This window comes from Cryptomeria japonica, chromosome 6 (genome assembly GCF_030272615.1).
Source record: "Cryptomeria japonica chromosome 6, Sugi_1.0, whole genome shotgun sequence".
Lineage (NCBI taxonomy): Eukaryota > Viridiplantae > Streptophyta > Pinopsida > Cupressales > Cupressaceae > Cryptomeria > Cryptomeria japonica.
The window spans coordinates 596088534-596110139 of NC_081410.1; the positions used below are offsets into that span (position 1 = coordinate 596088534).

Below are 21606 nucleotides of genomic sequence, written 5' to 3' on the forward strand. Positions count from 1 at the left end.
TACACTAACGTGCAGAATTAATCAATATAAGCAAAATATTTGAAAAGACATAATCTACAATTCTCACTATTTTCACACTAATCCAACAACTTTTCAATATAAATGAAAATATTAAAAACCACATAATATATAATTTTCATTGTCTTACAAACTAATCATCTCACTTATATGCTAAAACCATTGAATGTGAACTAAAACATAGAAAGTACACAATATTCAAATTTCACCACTGAGTACGCGGAAGGCTCAAGAACTTTGAAAAAGTCTAAAGTCATTTATTCCATGAAAATTAAATTTGTGTTGAATAGTTTGGAATGTCGGTCCGAGAATTCCAACTACGCGTGGACCCCACACTTGTCTTCCTTCATATTCCACGAAATAATCCAACTGGAATTTTCGTCATTTGGACGCTAACAACTACTGTATATTAAGGAAATAGATGCTCTGTAATAGACAGACAAACATATCACATATTACATGCAAATATATGTTTTTTTTAAGGTATTTGAGAATGAGACAATACTTGCGCTCCAAAACTCCTCGCCTACGTTGGACTGCTGAGCTTCACCAGTCTTTTTTGCATGCAATACGGCGGCTCGGCGGTGAAAACAGTAAGTGCTGTAATGCAGGAATTAAAGCAAAAGTTCTGACATTTTTCAAACTATTTCATGTCTTATTCTTTTCTGGTGTTTGTGCAGAGGCCACACCGAAATTGATTATAGAGATGATGGGCATAGATGAGCTGAAAACTTCCCATGTCAAAAGCCATCTTCAGGTAACATTTTAATGCAATAAAGTTTATAAAACATATTTGGTATTGGTATCGGTAGGTAGTCGTTATAGTTAATTTCATTTATTTTAAGTTTTTAAATGGTATATTGAATTTTGATGAAATTTTTTGTTGTTTTTGTATGTCACTTAAGTGCTTGTAGCTATTGTTCTGGGGTGTTAGGCTGCGAGATTTGTTATGTACATAAAAATAAAAAAGTGTTTATTCTGAATTGACATCCCATATTTATTCCTCATCATTCCATTAACTGTTCGCTTAATGCTTCAATAGTTGTACAATTGATCTAATTACTAATTTTTTTTTCCATCTATTGAGTATAGCAATGAGCCGCTATTGACCCACTAGATGATTTTTTAGTGGGCTTTTAATTAGTGATTTCCAATGAACAGTAATTGAAACATGGGTTCTTCCCTTAATATGATGGTTAAATTGTGGGGTTGTGATTATTGTGACCAAAATTCAAATTTCTATTGAAATGTTATTACTGAGTGCCCCAAATAAAATGAAATATCTATATAAGACTTCACCAATGTATAACTCTAATAAAAAATATTTAACTTTAAAATTACTCCTTGATTTACGGGCATGTTTGTAATTGGGTATTCAGAAATGAGATTTTAAGCAAATTTTTGTGTTTCCCTCGAATTGAACTGCTTTCTCATGGCATCTTCTCCTAACTTTTCTTGTATATATTTTGTTGCAGATGTACCGGAATATGAAGAAATGTGAAAACTGCCCAGGTAGATAAATACTAGTATTGATAACTTCGGAGCGAAGCAAAGCATTTATAAGATTTCGAGTTTCTAATATCAAAAACAATTTGCATCCTACAAAATAGTTAAAATTAGGTTTGTTTTCATTTGAGATGATAATTAGTATAAGAATATCCAAATATTTATTGAAATTGATTTAATTATTATTTTGATTTACAACAGAGCCCAAACAATTAGAAAACTACAATCTACACGGATTTGAGAATAGCAGAGGAAACAAAGATGAGAACTCCCCATTTTCAGAGCTTGAGAAGAAGTCGGAGATAAGCCAAGACTTCTCCTTCTACTCAAACAAAAGGTGATAAACAATTAAACCATCTGAGCTTTTGGATTTGATTAAAAATTTGCCCATGGTTATTACTTTGTTTTTTCAATGAATTTATGGCTTAGAAAATGTTGAATCTTCATTAGTAGATGAAAAACTCCTGCAAATGCAATATTGACCTAATGAAGATTTGCATTCATTGCAGAAACAGCATTACAATCCCATCGACTTCATCTCAGTATGGGAATGGGAATGGCGGCCAAGCAACAACTTGGGATAACAAATTATTTGGAACAAGGCCTCACACTAAAAAATTCTACAAGAGCCAAAACTTAAATCCAGCGGTATAACACTACACTTCTCTGCATTGAGATTTTAATTTTCATAATTATTTAGTTCACACATATATAGGGTTTTAATCAGAAACAAAACTAAAGTTATTTTTCATTTTTTATAATCTCATTACAACATCTTTATTGAAAGGTTATATAGTGTTTATATGTCAAATTACCATAAAAGTTATGCATTGTTCACACATCACATCACACCATGAAATTATATATTGAAAGTAAAATTTAAAGTTTTGGCAATTATTTTGTGTGCCTAAATAAAGACAATGATGGTAAAAAAGATGAGGGTTGGGATGTTCTTGATATCCCAAATTCCCATAAAAGTTATGCATTGTTCACACATCACATCACATCATGAAATTATATATTGAAAATAAAATTTAAAGTTTTGGCAAATTTTTTTGTGTAAGTAAATAAAGATAATGATGGTAAAAAAGATGAGGCTTGAGATGTGCCTAAATAAAGATAACGATGCTAAAAAAGATGAGGATTGGGATGTTCTTGACATCCCAAATTACCATAAAAGTTATGCGTTGTTCACACATCATGTGCATCACACCATGAAATTATATTAAAAGTAAAACTTAAAGTTTTGACAATATTTTTGTGTGCATAAATAAAGATAATGATGTTAAAAAAGATGAAGGTTGAGATAATCTTGACATTACTCTAGACTCCATTAATGTATGGGGTAAGTAGGATGACCAAGATCCCCTCGCCTCTTTGAGTTGCTGTTGTTTTAATCACATAGTGGTTCTGTTTATATGTTTTTGTGATTATTTCCGACTCCACCCTATTTTATTCTTGAAGTGTGATCTACTATCCACCCCTCTTTATTTTTATTTTTTTTTGTGGGTATGTATTGCATTTTCAAATCAATTTAATACTGAGACAATTATTCATCAAAGCTTCAAGCAAACATTATATAAAGCATAACCTGACCTTCTTGTACTAATGAATTACATTTTTTGGTATGGTGAATTGCATTAATGGATCCATTTGTACTTTTCAACAGGAATATCGTAAACAACATCTGGTTCATTTTATACATAGACAGTTGCAACATACTCAAAGGAAGAAAGAGAAGCATCAGTTTAACCTATCTGAACAGGGATTAGAAAACAGTTTATTCCACCAGCATAGAATATTATGTTCGTCTGGTACCAGCAATGAGAAAAAGAAAGCAGTTTCAGAACAGGATCAAATTTCATGTAACAGCAGCATTGATTCAGATTCAGTACTGGTTTTAAATGGTAGTCAGTGTGATAATGATGAAAGAGCTGAATCAACAGAAGGAGATGGTATCAGAATTCTTAGAGAGGAGGACATTCGATTAGAACTATCAATTTCTATTTATTAATCATTCTTTAGCATGGTTTCTTTCTCTGCCTAACAATGGTAGCTTGAGGGAGATATACTATTGTAAACATGATCATACAAATAGAACATTAGCAGTCTTTATTTCAATTTTCAAAGAAGCAGATAGCTGTGTACATTGCATTGACTTAGACAGTCACTTTATCAATTATATGGAAATTTCATGCAGGTTTGCTCATTTAACTGTCTACTTTAACATAATTATATATTTTTCAAAAAAATCATTATATATGTTTAAACGAATAAATAATATATAATTTTAATGGTTAAATTTGTATATTTTTATCAATCTTTTTAAAATTTTGAGTTTATATTGATATAACATCTTAATGTAATCATATATTCTTGAATGACATATATTTATATTAAGTTTCACTCATTTTCAATCTCTATTTATCTTTTCAAATTCATTATTTGATTCTCATTCTTGCGCCTATATATGTATCCACATCCATATGTTTACTTTGGTTTCAAGATTTCCATTATCATGCATAGGTTCAATCCTATGCCACTTGAGATTGATCCATATGTGCTAGGAATTGAACCCAAAATTTAAAATCTTCAAAAACTTTTTTCAAAGCTACCACTTCTTTTTAGTAGCTATATGAATCAACTGCTTACATGCTTTTGTATTTCCTCTTTAGTTTCTAATGAGATGAATGAAGCTTTAATTCAACCAATCATTCTATCAAAATTGGAAGCCATTGTTTTTGGGATGAATAAAGGAAAAACTCTAGTCTTGATGATTTTCGATAGATTTTTTTAGAAGTTTTGGGGTATTATTATATCTTATCTATTGGAGGTAGTTTAGGAATCACAATATAACAAACAAATGCTACCTACATTGAATTCTACTTTCCTTATTCTTCTTCCAAAAAAAGAAGGGGCTATTAGTTTGGACTACTTTAGACCCAATGTTCTATGTATTGTGGTTTATAAAATTATTACTAAATTAATTATGGAGTAGCTCAAGCCTTGGCTTAATTATTTTATCTCATAAGAGAAAGGGGGATTTGTTGTTGGTTAAGACAAATTCTAGATGGGGTGGTGATTGCTACAGATGCTACTAAATCTATGGCAGTGTCTAAGGAAGAGGCCATGTTCATTAAACTAGGCATGGCTAAAGCCTATGACAGGGCTAATTAGCATTTTTTGAATAAAATTCTTTTAGCCTTTGGATTTAGTAATGAATGGGTAAACTAGACTATGAGTTGTGTCACTTCTTCCTTTTTCTCAGTCATTATCATTAGGTCTCAAGTTTCTCAAGGTTTGATTCAGGGCACAAATTGAGGTAATAGTTTTCTTGTTCATTTCCACTTGTAGTTTGTCGATGATAGTGCTTTAATGGGTGTTGCTCGAGTTCATGAAGTGGAGAATTTCAGGAAAACTTTGGATATTTATTTAGTTGTATCAGGACAAAAAGTCAATGAACAAAAATCTGGTATGTACTTTTTTAATACTTATAAGCTTATTTAAATATAGATTGCCAATATTTTAAGATTTCAAATTGAATCCCTTCTTTTGGTTTATCTTGGTATTCCTTTGGTTGTGGGCAGCGAGCTTAGGGGGTACTGGCACAAGCTATTCGATAAGTTACATTAAAGGGTCAATTGTTGGATTCATAGATGGCTCTCTACTATTGTAATGATGACTCTTTTACAATGAGTGATTCGAGTTCACCCTATTTATAAATTCTTTTTTCAAGTGGCTCCTTTGTATTTCATTAAGGAATTTGATGCTCTTTCTCGATAATTGCTCTAGAGTGGAAATTTTCTTGCTTCTAAGTGGAGCTTGGTTAAGTGGGTGATTGTTTGTTGGTTAAAGAGAGAGGGAGGGATTCATCTTCATTCAATAGACTTGAATGGATAGGTTCTAGCTACTAAATTATATTGGTGATGATGCACAAGTTAGGATTAGGTCTAGTCTATAATTCTTACTAATATATATCTTAGTGGGGTTGATAGTTTAAATGTTTCTAATGTCACTTGGAGGGGAAGGGATCTATGAATTGGCATACTCTAAAGATTGGGGCAAAGCTAATTAAATAGGGGCTTTTTTCGATCTATAACAAGGGCTCAAAAGCCTTATTTTGGTTAGATTCATGGGATGGTCATCCTCCAATACTCTCAATGTATCTACACTTACAATCACTTTGTGATAGATTTCCTTTAGCTAGATGGAGCAAGATGGTTAGTTATAAAATTATTCGGCACTTGGGACAAGTAGATACTTATGAACAAAAAAATCTCTAGGAATGGCGAATTGGAGGGATAGAGAATGATAGGAAAGAATTAGCTTAGATTTTTGCTAGTAGGTAGTGTAATTCCCTTCTAGGGAAGAATATTCTGGTAAGGGGTCAAGGTCTGATAGGTAAGTACTCGTTGACTTTGGGGTACTTGGAGCTTGATAGACATATGTATGGAAAAGTAGGGGTTCCATGGTGCAAACAGGTGTGGAACAAATTTTCTTTGCCCACATGCATTTTTTTCTTGTGGTTGGTTGTTCAAAATATATGCCTTGGGATAATTTATGCAAGTGGGGCTTCCAAGGACCTTCTATTTGTGTGTTGTGTTGTAATAGTGAGCAATCTACTTTGCATCTTTTATTTTAATGTTATTTCTCTAAGAAAATTTGGCATCTTTTGTGGGGAGTTTGGAATCCGGCCTATGTGCATGCCCCCTCATTGGCTGAGTTTTGGAGAAATTTAGGCAAGCCTCCAGTTTAGACCTCTTTTCTTCAAGTAGCCTAGGTTCTTGGGCCCATAATTATTATATGGCATCATCAGTTAGAAAGGAATCAATAGGATTTTTCAAGATGCAAAATTAGTTGTTCAACAATTGTAGGAGAAAATTGTTCATACAATTTAGGAGACTATCTCAAATAATGTGATTTTTCTAGTGTAGTGGATCCTACTGATGTTGATATTTATAGAAGTTTTAACTTTTATACTTAGGAACCTATCTTTTCTATTGGTTCAAGATGTAGGCTAACTAGATAAGCTAAAAGGAAGATTGATCATGTGGGTGTCATTAACTTCCTCCTCTTCAAGAAGTTCTAAAGATAAATACTGATTCATCTTCTAGGGGGAATCCTAGTCACATGCTTTTGCATTGTCTACTTAAGGGTGATGCAAAGCTTAGAGATCTTTGTGGTCTGTTCAATATTGACCTAAAAGGACCTTTTGTTCATGTTATGTGCTCTTCTTTCATTGTGTTTGTAGTTACAATACCTCTGGGGGATGAGATCAATTCAAAATAATCATACTTAATATACATGATTTATTTGATATGCATAATGACCCTAGATAGTGGATCCCTTATGTTCTCTTTCATGTCTTGTGACCATCTCATTTAATTTTCCTATGTTTGGGGGCATTTCGGTGCTGGAATGTTCTTTTCATTTGGATGTATGTATACTATCTTAAAATAATTGCTCTTGATAAGGTGCACGTAATCAATTTAATGTGGTGGTATGTACTCCTCTTTAATTTAAAACTTAAAGTGATCTAACCTCCATCTCAAAAGTTTAATAAATAATACTCAAGCAACTCAATTACAAATCTACAATCAAGGAGAAAATCATTCAAGAATAAAACTATTTTACAATAATCATGGCCAACTACATTGTATTTCTCCATGATGAAAGGATGCACTAACATGTTCTATCAACATCAAGATTTGTGTGAGACTTCAAGCCAAGGGTTTCATACTTGAGGTACTATTTGTCATTTCAAGACTTCACATTATTGTTTAGCCTCTATTTTTCTAATTCAATGCACTTTTTTTTATCATCATAGCTATTGTAGACGTGGGAACATTGACACTAGGTTTGAATTAGGAAAGCCCCTACATAGCAGAACCTTTCTTCCCCATTTTTCATGTGTGTAGGCTTAGATCCAATAGCGAAATTGTTATAGGAGTGGACAATCATAGGTTGCAATGAATTTTGAATAGATGAAAACACCTATATGAGAGCACCAACACTCTTGTCCAACTATTTTAGGCTAGATTTTTTGGAGACAGGCTTATAGGAAATTTTGACTATATTTTTTCTCCTATATGTCGGTTCTAGACATCTTTAGACTAAGACACCTAGCACCCATGTCTAGCATATTTAACTCCAATTTTTATATGCAAGTTCCCCTTTGTTTCTCTTTTCTAGATTTGGCTTAGTGTGTCTATCATTTGCTCTATAATTTGTTGTTATTACTAAAAAAAATATTTTCCTATCATTATCCCTAGATCTTAAACACATGCTTCACAATCTCAATTTCATTGCAACAAAGGAACAATATCCTAGTGTTCAGTTCTCGTATGTAGACCTATTTGTGTTCCAACAAATATGATATGGTCAATTGATATATTGTTTTTCATCCATAAGCCTAGGCTCTCATTTTCATACAAATTAGGTAGGTATTTTCTAATAGTTCTCCCTAAGTGGAGCCACTTCATCCAAGCCTTTATTGAGCTATAACATAAATTATCAAGTAATCTTCCACTCATTTGATCACAATATTAATCCAATAATTTATTTTTGTATATTTATCTATTGTTGGGGTTGACATTAGTTCCCACCAAAAAGGAGATCATTTACCAAAACAAACTCATGAATAAATTCTATGTCTACCCCTCATGATGTTCTTAGGTATTCCATGCAGTTTCATCTCTTACTTAAATAATGTATAAACAACTTATCTCACCTTAAAATATTCAAAGATGGTAAATAAATGTACATATTTATTATTTTGTTCATAAAAACATATATATATGTCCTCACCTAGAAGTATTTAGGACATCCTATGATGAAATCCATTGAGAAACATTCCCAGTTTTCCTCTAGAATGGGAAAGGGGTACAAAAGGACTACCAGAAATGTTTGCTCAATTTTATTTTTCTTAAAAATGATATCTTATTTGTTATATATTATGAAATCATCCATGGTTATCTTCTATGTGAATGTTTCTCTAATTTGTGTGCAGGGCTTGAAATACCCAAGGTGGACCAGCTTGGGATTGGCATGAATTGCACACAAAATATTTCCCTTCATCTTTTATTTTAGCAGCAAGTGGAATATTCCCTTTTCAAGAATGAGTTCATTATTGATGGTGTACCTATTTTCTAATACATTTCAAAGTTCCAAAACATCAGTTTTGAATGCATTCTTGACATACTCTATAATGATTTCATCGTTCGAATCCATATATATTAGAGACATTGAAAGTATATTTAGCTTTATAGATAGCATGTCAAAAACAAAAATATTTAATGTACTCAATATCAAAATCATATGCTTGGATTTTTCTTACCTACTTTTGTTGATGCTCATTTACATCCCTTGGATACAGAAAATGTCCAATTTTTTATGATTAGTTTTGACCACAAATCAACCATCTACCAAGTATTACCTAAATTTGACTAATGTGTGCATTATGGATAATATTTCTTTATCATAGATAGAGAGTTTATCTTTCCACCTCCATGAGCATTGGAATGTCAAAATAAATCAAGTGTTTATTTTGCATGAGCATGGACTTGATTCCTTCTCTAGTTTTATTATATTCTAATATGAAAGGAAGAGTAAAATTTAGAATTGTGAACATGAGACACAAGATTATTACCCCTTTTATTGTAACAAATTCTCATTGTGTGTCCCTAATACAAACAAAGTATCCCTTATTTGTCACTTCAATTAAAGGTGTCGCTATGTAGGAGAAACCCTTAAAAAGTTGCTTGTAGTTGCTATAATGACCAAAGAATCCTAATAGCTATGTCATGGTCCTTAAGGGAGGCCAATCCCAAATTGATTTTATCTTCTCTATGTCCACTTGCACTCCCTTTATATTGATGATGTAACCTACATACAATAACTATTTCATATTGAACTCACACTTTGACTCAATGGCAAATAGTGTTTGTGGTTCAAAGATTTGCAACACTTCATTCATGAGTTTTAGATGCTCCTTCCACATTTCTGTAGAAAAAATGTCATTAAAGAAGAAAATGATGAATTTTATAAATTTCTCATGTGAAAAACTTGATTCATACATGACTAAAATGTTGCTAGAGCATATGTCGAGCCAAATAGAATGATGACTATAAATATAGTACCCATAGTGACATAAAAAAGTCATCTAGTGAATATCCTCCTCTCAGACTCTAATTTTTGGTAGCCTAATCTAAGATCTATTTTTGAAAATCAGCCTACTCAATAAAGGTCATCTATGAATTAATTGATCCTAGGAATGGGGTACTAATTCTTGACAGTCTTCTTGTTTACTTCTTTGTAATAAATGTATATCTATATTTTATCATCTTTTTCCTTTGATGGGACAATATTGCAAGAAAAGGGACTTGAGATAGGTTTTATGTGTCCCATTTCTAGTAGTTCTTTAATGAACTTTTTGATTCCCTTGTTTTGTCTCTAAGGGTGGTGATTAACAATAGTGATGATGAGCTTAGCACCCTTTTCTAACTAAATGCATGCTCAAAGCCTTTGTCTAGAAAACTCCCTAGATGAATGCTATGAAATAATTAATATGCTTGTCTAAGATTTTATTTACATCCACATGATATTCCCTCTTTCTTTTAGTAGTTTTTTCTATAGTCACCAAACATTGAGTTGCCCAAGATATAAAATCCTCTTGATTCTCTTTGTTGATATGATCATTCAAACTTTATTTTTCATTCCTCCCAATACCATTTATTTTCCCTCTAATTAAGAATTCAATTCCATTGTCTAGAAGTTGTGTGAACAATTTTAAGGAGTGCAACCACTAGATACCTAGGACCATATCTACGTATCTTATGTCAACAACATAGAAGTCATCCTTCATATCATATCCTCCCAAATTAATATTTTTGAAGAGATATTCCTATTGTAGTTGTGACATCTAGATTATTAGTACCCTCAAAAGAACTTGCTTCGCGTATCGATTGTCTAGGCATATTCATATTACTATCCATCTTGTGAACAAATTGTGTCATCAATTTTCATTATTAGATCAAATTTTCTTTTGGTTTGACCATCTAAATTGCCATCTATATTTATTCACCTTTCTCTATTTGCCATATTGTTATTGTATGCGGGAAAAGTGGTCAAATAAAACTCAATATGTGAAAATATTGTAAAATACTAGTCCACACACACACACAGGACCTCTTGATGCAAGCTATGGAGTAATAACGTATTACTCAGCTTCCCAAGGAAGGTCCCATGGTTCTCTATCTCACAATGTCCCTCAAACCAATGTTTTTGCTCTCAGATCACTGAGCAAAATGGTTTAGGGATGGCAAATATGAGAACGAGAGATGCTTTTGATTGATTTTAGTATGAGATGTGTTGTAAGCTATGTATGATGCTAAAATGCAATAAACTAAATGATAAGATGACAAGATTAGTATGAATACTATCCTAGCATACTATATTTAGTCTATGATTGAACTAAAATGATAAAGAAAGTAATCTAAGCATGCATATTAGTCTAATTTATGATCTAAAAGAGGCTAAATGATGAGCATAAAGATGATATGAAAGCTTGAAAGAATTTGAGCATAAGTGTAATGCTTCAAATTTGAAAGATGATTGTTAAGAATGGAGGAATGAGAGCTCTATTTATAGCACAAACAGGGCAATGGATGGTCAGGATTGAAAGGTTTAATCAAGGGCCAAGTTTGAAAGTTGGGGATCCATGTGCACAATTGGCACTAATAAAATAGTGACAAGTGTCAACATAAGATTGGGTTGAAAGAAGAGGTTGGAGGCATTAAAGGCCTGAGAAGACCTCATGGTTATCTAAAGGCTAAGGGTCAAGTCTAAATTAAGATTACCCACTGGATTAAGAGTTAATCCAAGGATAAACCTTTGTGCAAATGATTAAGAGATAATCATGGTCAAAGCATTAATGGCCTGATGAGACCCTTGGGTTGGATAGAGGTTGAGTCAAAACAAATGTTTTAACCATGTGGGAGGGTTTGAATTAACCATTAATGCTTATTGGAGACTTTAAGAATTAAGTGGTTGAAGGTTGGAAGCCTTTAATGGTTTTCAAAGACTTTAAGGGTTTTAGTGGTTGAAGGTTGAAAACCTTCAATGGTTATCAAAGACTTTAAGGTTTTTGAGAAGTGACTTCCCTTTGCTTAGGGATGTGACAAAATTTAGAGGAGAGTTAGGTTAATTAGAAGCGATTAGAAGATTCTAGAAGGGATTAGGAAGGGGTTTGGGATTTTGCAAGTGGATGGAGGGATAATAGGATTTAATTGAATTAAATGATTTTAGTCAATTTGGTTGCAATTAAATAAATTTGATTTATTCAATTTGGGATAACTATTTAATTAAATTTGAATTTAATTAAAAGTGGATAGGGGGGATTTAATTGAATAAAATGATTTATTCATTAAATGGTATAGTGAATTTAATTCAAATAAATTGAATAATTTATTTAATTAAATAGAGGAATGTGGATAGTTTAATTAAATTGGATTTAATTAAATAGAGAAATGAACATAAAAATATTCATTTAGGAATGTGGTTATTTTTATACGTCTACAGTTATACTATATAATGGGTTCTATAAGAGATGATTGAGTCTCTACACTCTCTATATATTAGATTATTATCTAATCTCCTTCAAGTGATATTAAAATCTACTAAAAAATAGAAAAATTTAAATTTAAATCAAATACACACTTACCAACCCAATGGAAAGTGATGCATGAGCATGTAGTTCAGTCCAAGTTTTATCAATCAGATTTCTCATGTGCAAGACCATGGAGATTAACTTCATGTTCATTACCATGCAGTAATTAGTTAAGATTTAGTTTGCATTTATTTATTTTTAAAACTGTCAACTAATTAAATTGTTTGAATAATGAACAACGAATACATGAAAAAATAAGAAAGAAAGTATTTAAGAATGAAATTCAACTTGTAAAAAATCTAATAATAAAACCAAAATAAGATCATATCATATAAAGGAGAGGACAAAGTATGCAATTTTCACCATTGCTGGCACGCATAAGTCCCAAGACTTTTCGAACGAGCCAGCCCTTTGAAAAAGTCTCTATGTCCTCTACTCCATGAAAATTAAATTTGAGTTGACAAGTTTGCAGGGTCGGTCATATAATTCCAATTGCGCGTGGATCCCACTTCTCTTCTCTTCAACATTCCACCTACAATTTTCGTCACTTAGACGCTAACAACTCATGCAATTGAAGGAGAAATCACATGCCATATACAACAAGGAGAAAGTATGGAAAATGCGTGTGTTCGAATACGGTCAGTTTTAAATTACACATTAAACAAGAGACGCGCAGCATCATGTTCATGGGGAGTGTTCGAATTGTGAATGGTAGAGTGGAAAAGGGAAAGTAGTGAAAGGTAGAGTGGAAAAGGAAAAGTAGAGGATTGTATAAATAAAAGCATAAAAGAATGCAAAGAGAAAGTTAAAAAAAAAGATTAAACTAACACAATTAAAAATGTAATCCACTAAAAAGTGTTTATGAACCAAATAACTTCACAATCAAAAAGATGATGCAAACAATATTTTTATTTTAGTATTTCTTTTCTTTTTGTTTAATGACAATTTTATTGTTGAGACCTTGTAACGAAGGTTTGGATGCACTTTTAATATAACTTGTATTCTATTTAATGTTTCAAAAATTAGATTTAACATTAATAACAACCAGTGTGTAAATGTAAGAAAAATTAAATGTAAAACAATAGAGTTTATAATATACTTTTATATCATTTTGATCAGCAATCACATGTAAACTTGTTCTTTTCAATAACATGAAATCAAATATATAAAACTTCAAAACTTTCAAATTTTCATCAATGTAAGTGTGTTTTCTTAATTCCAAAATTTAAGAATACCATAAAAAAATTACTTCAACAAGCAATAACCATGAAATTTTAACTATCTAAATTAGAAGGTTAAATCATTTTGTATTCAATTTATCATCTCAATTTCTTGAAAATTGCAATCTAGATTAAATCAATAGTATATTTACCTTGTATATGCATGCCTAAATTATAACTATTATGAGTACTAGTGTTATGATTATACCATTTGGTGGAATGATTTCATATGTGTTTATAAAAAGGTTGTTGTTCCATTTGACAAAATCCATTTTGCACATACCCTGCGATCATGGCATTCCATGAGACCGCATTTATGTGAGGCATTCTGTCAAACAGATCACATGCCTCGTCTATCCTTCTACATTTTGTATACTTGTCCACCAAGGCAGTTGAAACTATAACATCTTACAAAAGTCCTTTATGCTTCTATGGATGTCTATACCCTGTTTGAAAGCTCCTATTTTGGAAACGTGGTTAGGATAGTAGCAAACGTTGTGGAATTTGTGTCTACACCTGCCAAATGCATTTCGCTGAATGCTTCTAAAGCCTTTCCAAAAGATTCATTTTGTGCACATCCTGCAATCATGGTTTCTTATGCAAATCACATTTTTAGCCATTTGAAAACTGAAACTTGGAGGGAGTATATATATACAATGATATTATACATACTGTATACATCAGCAACCATGTTCAGTGGCCACAAACATGCTAGATTAAACAGCTCTTACAACAGCCTCAGAAGTAGTAAGAATTCAACAGAGTCCAAGCTTTATAAACAAAACTTTAAAACCCTAAAAAAAGTTACTAGACATATCACAAGCTTTTGTTTCTTAACTAACATCCTCAAAGATTTTGCAGGTAGCTCAGGCAAGAGAAACAACCCCAGGAATTTCACAGTTGCCTAGAAAAAATAAAATAACCCCAAGAAATCATTTCATGGCGACTTTCAAATGCAATTAGTTGCTTGTTTCTGAAAAACCATGACAAAATTTCACGAGTCTTTTAATTTAGATAACAATTTTTGTGGTGTGTAAATGCCACGAATATTGACAACTCATACATCATTTAAACATATGCATAGGAGCATATGGATACTTACTAGGTCATACACCATTTAAACATATGCATAGGAGCATATGGATACTTACTAGGTTTTCTTTAACACATTGGTGCTTACAACGACTTCCGGAGCAGGTGAATACTTAGCTTGCAGATTGTTGCTTATAACGACTACAGGAGCAGGTGAATACTTAGCTTGCCACTGGTCTCTACAACCTCTTCGCACAAGCTGCAAGCTGGAAAAATGTAAACCTGTCGGCAGCGAAAAAAATGTAAACCTATCGACAGGGGAAATTAGTTTTGAGAAGTTTCTGGGAATTTAAGTTTTATTTTTAATAAACAAAAATAGCAGCAACCTCTAATAAAAATTACACTAAATAATTTTATTTTGATTATTAAATTTATTGAAAATTAAAACATTGGGAAAAGAATAAAATGTTGAAAAATACATCATTGTGATTGGACGACAGGAATTAATAAATGCATCTAACGGATGCTATAGTATCATGTCGGCACGACAGGAACTAACAATATATTAAATCTAAAGAAATTTAAAAATCAAAATTTAGTATGTAAGATTTAAACCGTCCGCTCAGATATCTTTTGTGAATACAATAAACTGTGCGGGAGGTGAAAATAGTGAGTGTTCTAATTAGGAGGAATTAAAGCAAGAATTCTGAGAGTTTTCATATGTTGCTCTTTTTATGTTGTTTGTGCAGAGGCTACACCGAAGCTGATTATGGATGGGTGTAAATGAGCTCAAAATTACTTCTAGTAGTAAGGAAAGACGTATAACATGTAGTTACTGATGCATTGTAAACTATTGATTGGGAAAGTGATGGTTGTGATTTTTCGATGGTGTCAATAACACAAAGGTTTTTGGAGTTAGAATAGTCGTGTTCAATGAAATTAGGGGGCAAGTTAGGATTTTATTTTATTTTATTTTTTGGATTGTAGGAGAGGAATTAAGCAAGTCTTCTTAAATATTCATTTGTTGGTTGATTTGATGTCAATGGAGTATATGATTGGAATTTAGGTTGCATGTTGGGAAACAATCAAGTTTAATTGATCACTCTAATCTTCAAGAACAAATTATCTAGATTGTATGATATCAAACAATTATTCAATCTATCTTCCAAAATAATATTATTTAGATTGTCCTTTGTCTTGTATTTAATTGTCTTTTAATTTACTAATTACTATTTAAAATAGTACAATGTTCTAAAACATCAAATTAAATAGAATAAATTATTTTAAATATAATTTTTTATATTAAAAATAAGATACTGAGGTAGTTAAGTTTTTATTTAGGTAAAACACATTTAAATAAATATAAATTTTTATTGTAAATGAATGTAAATAAATTATTTATAATATAGATAAATATGTCAAAAGAAAAGAAAACTATTGTTGATCCATTTTTTAATTTAGTCTTATAGGTATTTTATACATATGTCAATGCAAATTTTTAATTTAATTGAGAAAATGTATGAAAAAACATTATACATTGAATTGCTATTTTAGTTATTGATTATAAAAGTAAATAAAAATATATTTATTTTCATATGTTTAATTTTTTATAAAAATTATAATATAATAATATTAAAGATAAATATTTTAATATTTATAAATAGATTTAAAATAAAATAATTAAATTTTCAATTTCTTTGCTTTAATTTATATAAAAGTATTATTTTATTTCATTAATTTAAATGTGCATCATCTTCAATGTTATTTTATTTTATTCTATTATGACTAAGAAATATTTAATCTTATATAGACTTTAAAAGATAAAAGAACATAATTCACAAAAAATGGGTAGGTGGTAAAAAGGTACACCCTTAATTCCTAAAAAAAGATGACAAGATTAATAATAATGGACAATCCACACAACACTAAATATCTAAAGTAGTTCTAACATAGGAGGATATGGAACATCAAGATTTCCTCAAATAACTCCAAGGATAACATAATCAAGAGGCTCTCGACCATTAAGAGTCCCAGGCTCCTCGAAGTATCTTTTAGTTAAGCATGAAAGGGAAGATGGTCAAATCCAAACAAGGAACCTTGTCAAAATCAAGCCAACCCATACCATGCAAAAGAGACGAGGAAAAGGGATTTTGAGAAGAATAAGACCATCCTCCATAGGCTACATTATTTCTAGAAGCAAAATGCTAAGAGTCATGGGTTTGGAATCCTTGGTCACATTTGGATGACTAGGTACAAAAATGCTTATTCCTTCTAGCAAAGAGGAAGTCAAGTGGGGCTTTAACAGTAGTTCTTGAAGGTGAGTAACTTCAAGTGCATTTTTTTGAGATGGTATCTAAATCTACATAAGACCATTAGAATAGACCATAGCCTAGTTTTGTAGAAGTAAAAATAGTTATAGTTCTATCTTTTCGAATGATAACTTAGATAAATTTCACCTTGAAAGCATGCCAAATTTAGATATACTTGAATGGGAGGCAAGACCAGTCTCCAAATAAAACCATATGTCAAGAAAATATGAAAAATTATATATACAATAATAAGCTTCTTGAACACTAGGAAAAAAATTAGAAAAAGGAATTTCAAATTCTAAAAATGCCCCAAAAATGGGCAATAAGGATTGAGAATCTCAAATGGGTCTAAAAAACATGAATAGGGAGACAATGAAAAGGTCGTTGTGAACTAATGGATGATTGAATGGTGGATCAACTATTAATCATAAGAAGATGAAGAAAAAGTCACATATATACCGTTTGCAAGGCTTGTAATTATGAATGGATGTATTAGAATACTATTTCCAATCCTTCCACCATGGCTTACAACAATTTACCCTAATTTTATGATTTTTTTGGTCAAAGATGTATAATAGCCTAAAAAATAAAAAATAAATAAAAAATATTAAAATATGATAAAAACAAACACCTAAAATATATGGATAACATTTTGGGGTGTTGTTTCTTATGGTCATGCTTTCTTTGGATAGTATTGGAGAATCCAATATATGGATAGTACTGCAGAAAATTAAGAATAGTTTTAATAACTTTGTTTTTCTTCTTAGATTATGAATATTATTATTTTTCTGCACTTCACATGGTAGCTTAGATTCAAAAGGCAGGTTTGGTGATAACATTACTAAATCTTAGTTTCTAACTAAGAACTATGACAATGTTTGTAATCAAGCATTCAAGAGAGGAGAATTCAAGAAAACTTTTGTGTCTTCCTCATGACACCTTCTCATGACTTCTCTTGAATACATCATGTTACAGATGTATCTGAATATGAAGAATTATAAAAAGTACTGATCCGAATTATGGATTCAAATGACAACACCTAAGTGAGAACCTGCGGTATTGTGGATTTGTTTACACAAACAAGATGTGATAACCCACCAAATTTGATTTCCACAAAAATTGAGTATTATTTTTTTTTTTCATTATGTTTTAAATTCAATTGCATACTCTGGGCATCCATCCAATTAGGATTAGGCATTCATCCATCCGGGATGAGCTTCTAACCGTACGGGTTAGGCAATTGTCCATACGGGACGTAAATTTCCATCTATCCAATACGGGATAGGCATCTACCCATACGGGGTAGGCATCCATCCAAACGGGATAGGAGATGCTCTGGCCAGAGACTTAGACTCATCGGGACCATTCGGGTCCTGAGCCACTCACTAAGTACTACACTCTTCTAACAAGAATGCACCGAGGTCGCCGTCCTTAGGAGTAATTAAAAATAACACAAGCTTGAATTCCGCCTCGGAATTTGGCTTAAAGCCTCGGGAAGTCAAGCGAATCCATACGGGATTCCTTCCGAGTATGCATTGAATTAAATTGATTATCTTATTTTTCATTTAGGATTCTTACTCAACCAAGCCTAGACCCCACCCACGAATGCCTGAGTACGAGGGACAACTCCGTCCCAAGACTGCCTACATACCCGCTTCGGCATGGGATCAAGGCGTAAAGTATGTAGTTCTATTTTCTAATCTATGGTTTGATGTAAACTGATTTGTGGGTACGCAACCCTTTCTAGGGTCAGTGTCCCAGACAGTTTCTCTGCGGTTGCTACCCACGATGGTAGCGCTTAAGTGAAGGCTCAAAATGGCCTATTACTTGTGGCCTAAACAAAATAACTAGACCCTAATACTTATCATGAGCATCACCTAATTGCAAATCACCAATATCCCTTCGAGATGAATTAAATAAATAAAGAAAGTAAATTTCATGAGGGTATTTAACTTGACCATCCTTAACAAGGGGTTTACTATGGTGTATCTCAACGGATGTGAAAATCATTTAAAAGTTATCTTATTAAATTATCGATCCAAGAGGGATTACCCGCCCCTTGGATTTTAATCTTCCAAATGTCCCTTATTACTCCCCGATGATTTATAGGGACGATGCCATAGACATCGTTAATGCAGCTTTATTAGGCGTTAAGTGCAGTAGTTCAACACGACGGCATTACTCGTAAGCGTGACCCAGAGGCACCATATATACCGAACGCTGCTAGTTTTGACTTTCCAACTTCCTTTGTTTAGTTTTCTAACTACGAATAGCAAAAATGAATGCATAAATAATTGAAGTAACTACTTGAAGTGTAATAATGACCATCACGAAACTTGCATAATGGTAATTGCATGAAAGATGTAATTATTCCATAAATAATTCGCATGCTATGAACCATTAATAAAAGCAATTAATCTATGAGAAATTTGCATGACGTAAGAAGATTTAACGAGTCCAAAATAACGATTAAATTTAAGCATTTGTATTAATGTAAGTTAATCTCTAAAGACCAATCAAGTGTCCCAATGATTCTTAATGGGTTGAGTAACTTAATTTTAAAAGAATATAGTCTACAATTTTAAAACTTACTAAGGGTAATTTAATTATGCACTTGCTACATATTAGCCCAATTTTATTTTTTTTTCTAAGTCGAAATACGATATCTTAAAGCTTACACTAAAAAGAAAATCATTATTTCCTAAATGCCATTACTATCCAACAACAAAAAAAAATTTAACTAAATAACCAATAGTAATTAACATAGAGCATTAATTTATATATAAAAGAAAACCCCAAATTAAAATTTCAATTTACAATTTAGAAAGAAAGAAAAAAACTTTAATTAAATAACTGGTTTTACCTTGAGTATTATATAGGGTGCGGGGTGGGGACCACGGGTCCCATCACCCCTGTGGCCCTGCATGCGCAGGTCCGCAGGGATGAGGGGATACCGCGGGCCCCTCCGTACCCCTGCGACGGTTTTGATGTAACTGATGCATGCTGCCGTCCATTTACGTTAAACGCCGTGCGTTACGGAGTTCAAGGGGGATTTTTCTTAAAGTTCGAAATGATTTCTTTTTTTGTTATTTATATATATATATATATGTTCTTATATATAATATTATTATTATTATTTTTTTATATAGGAGTATTGCATTTTTAAATTATTGAAAATCACTCAGAGAAGGGTAGATAACAGGTATGTTAGAAATAATAATAATAATAATAATGTTACAGATTAAATTTCAGGGAAAAAATACAATGAAGCAGTAACCAGAGAGGTTCTTCTTCTTTTTTTTTCATTTCTGTTGTCCTTTACACAGGGAGATCTATTCACAGAGAAGAGAGATGATTTATTTATACACACAGGGAAAATCTTTCACAAAGGGGAAATGTTAAATGTATTTCTACAGAGGATTTAGAAAACCAGAAGATGAGAAATCTTAGAGAGATTGATTACAGCAAGATCCTTTCGAATACACAGTTCAGATTTTAAATCAATAACCAGAGAAAGAATACATTTCAGACTTTAATCAATAAACTAGAGAAAAGATTACATTTCAGACTTAAATCAATAAACTAGAGCAAAGATTTTGGAGAAAGGAGACGAAGGTAGTTCTAAATTCAAATCTAAAACTTAATAAGATATTTTAACGATTTAATCTGGATGAATCTAATTCTTATCAAAATTTGAAATGAATGGATCTAATTTTTATCAAAAAAAATCTGAAAACAATGAATCTAATTTTCATCAAATGACTCTAATCTCCTAAACCATTTAATCTACTTCTTGTCAAAACTGAAACTAATTTTTTTATCAAGAATCTGAAACAAATGAATCTCATTCTCATCAACAATTAAATCTACTTCTTATCAAAAACTGAAACTAAATATTTTTTTTTTCAAGAATCTGAAACAAATGAATCTCATTCTCATCAACAATTTAATCTACTTCTTATCAAAAACTGAAACTAATTCTTATCAAAATCTGAAACAAATGAATCTCTTTCTCATCAACAATTTAATCTACTTCTTATCAAAAACTGAAACTAATTCTTATCAAAATCTGAAATAAATGAATCTCATTCTCATCAAATGATTCTAATTTTCTAAATAATTTAATCAAATCTAATTTGCAACGAAATAAGATGCATGAAAACTAAATTTGAAAGAACCTGGGTGCTTGAAAAATGGTGTAGAATCCTCTATGAATCTTCCTTGATCCTCCAAACTTGAAGAGAAGTCCTCCCAAACAAAATCTTAGCTGAAAAATGAAAATTGACTACAAAGGAAAATTTTACTTGAAGAATTTCTTATGGAATAGCCAACAACTCTTTTTGAAACTTGTACATCTTTTATAAAAGAAATTTCAAATTTCCACTACCTAATTTTTTTAATTGAAAAAAAAAAGAGATTCTCTCCCAATTTGGCCTTCATGCAAAATGATTAGACTTAGTGGGAGGAGTTACATGCAAGGTGGTGGAGAAGCCTCTAGAAGCTTCTTATTCCTCCTACAACATGTGCCTTAATTTGGGTGAGGGAATTTAAATAACCAATTAAAATATATATATATATATTTCCCATGTGTGTGTGTGATTTATTATTTTTTTATTCCTTTACAATATTCATTCAATAGTTTATCCAAAGAAATATAATAGAGTTTTGTATTTAAATCAAAAGGTGATAAAGGAGGGTTGTGACACAAGACAAACACGAAATTGAAGCAGGCCAAAAAGTAATCCATTCAATTTGAAAATCTAACTTATAATAGTTCATGAGATTCCAAGGGTCACCAAAACCCCTTGAGAATCGAAACTCAACAGTCTTATTTGTTTATTACATAATAAAATCC

The 21606-nt window shown here is 31.7% G+C and overlaps 1 protein-coding gene across 1 annotated transcript; it reads left to right on the forward strand.

Annotated features, from left to right (window-relative positions):
- The first annotated feature begins 436 nt into the window (after positions 1 to 436).
- Positions 437 to 3733, forward strand: LOC131036244 (uncharacterized). The gene is made up of 6 exons (XM_057968090.2): positions 437 to 611; positions 699 to 775; positions 1494 to 1530; positions 1726 to 1861; positions 2034 to 2172; positions 3194 to 3733. The coding sequence occupies exons 1-6, from the start codon at positions 440 to 442 to the stop codon at positions 3536 to 3538; spliced, it is 906 nt and encodes a 301-aa protein (XP_057824073.1). The 5' UTR covers positions 437 to 439; the 3' UTR covers positions 3539 to 3733.
- Positions 3734 to 21606: the final 17873 nt, after the last annotated feature.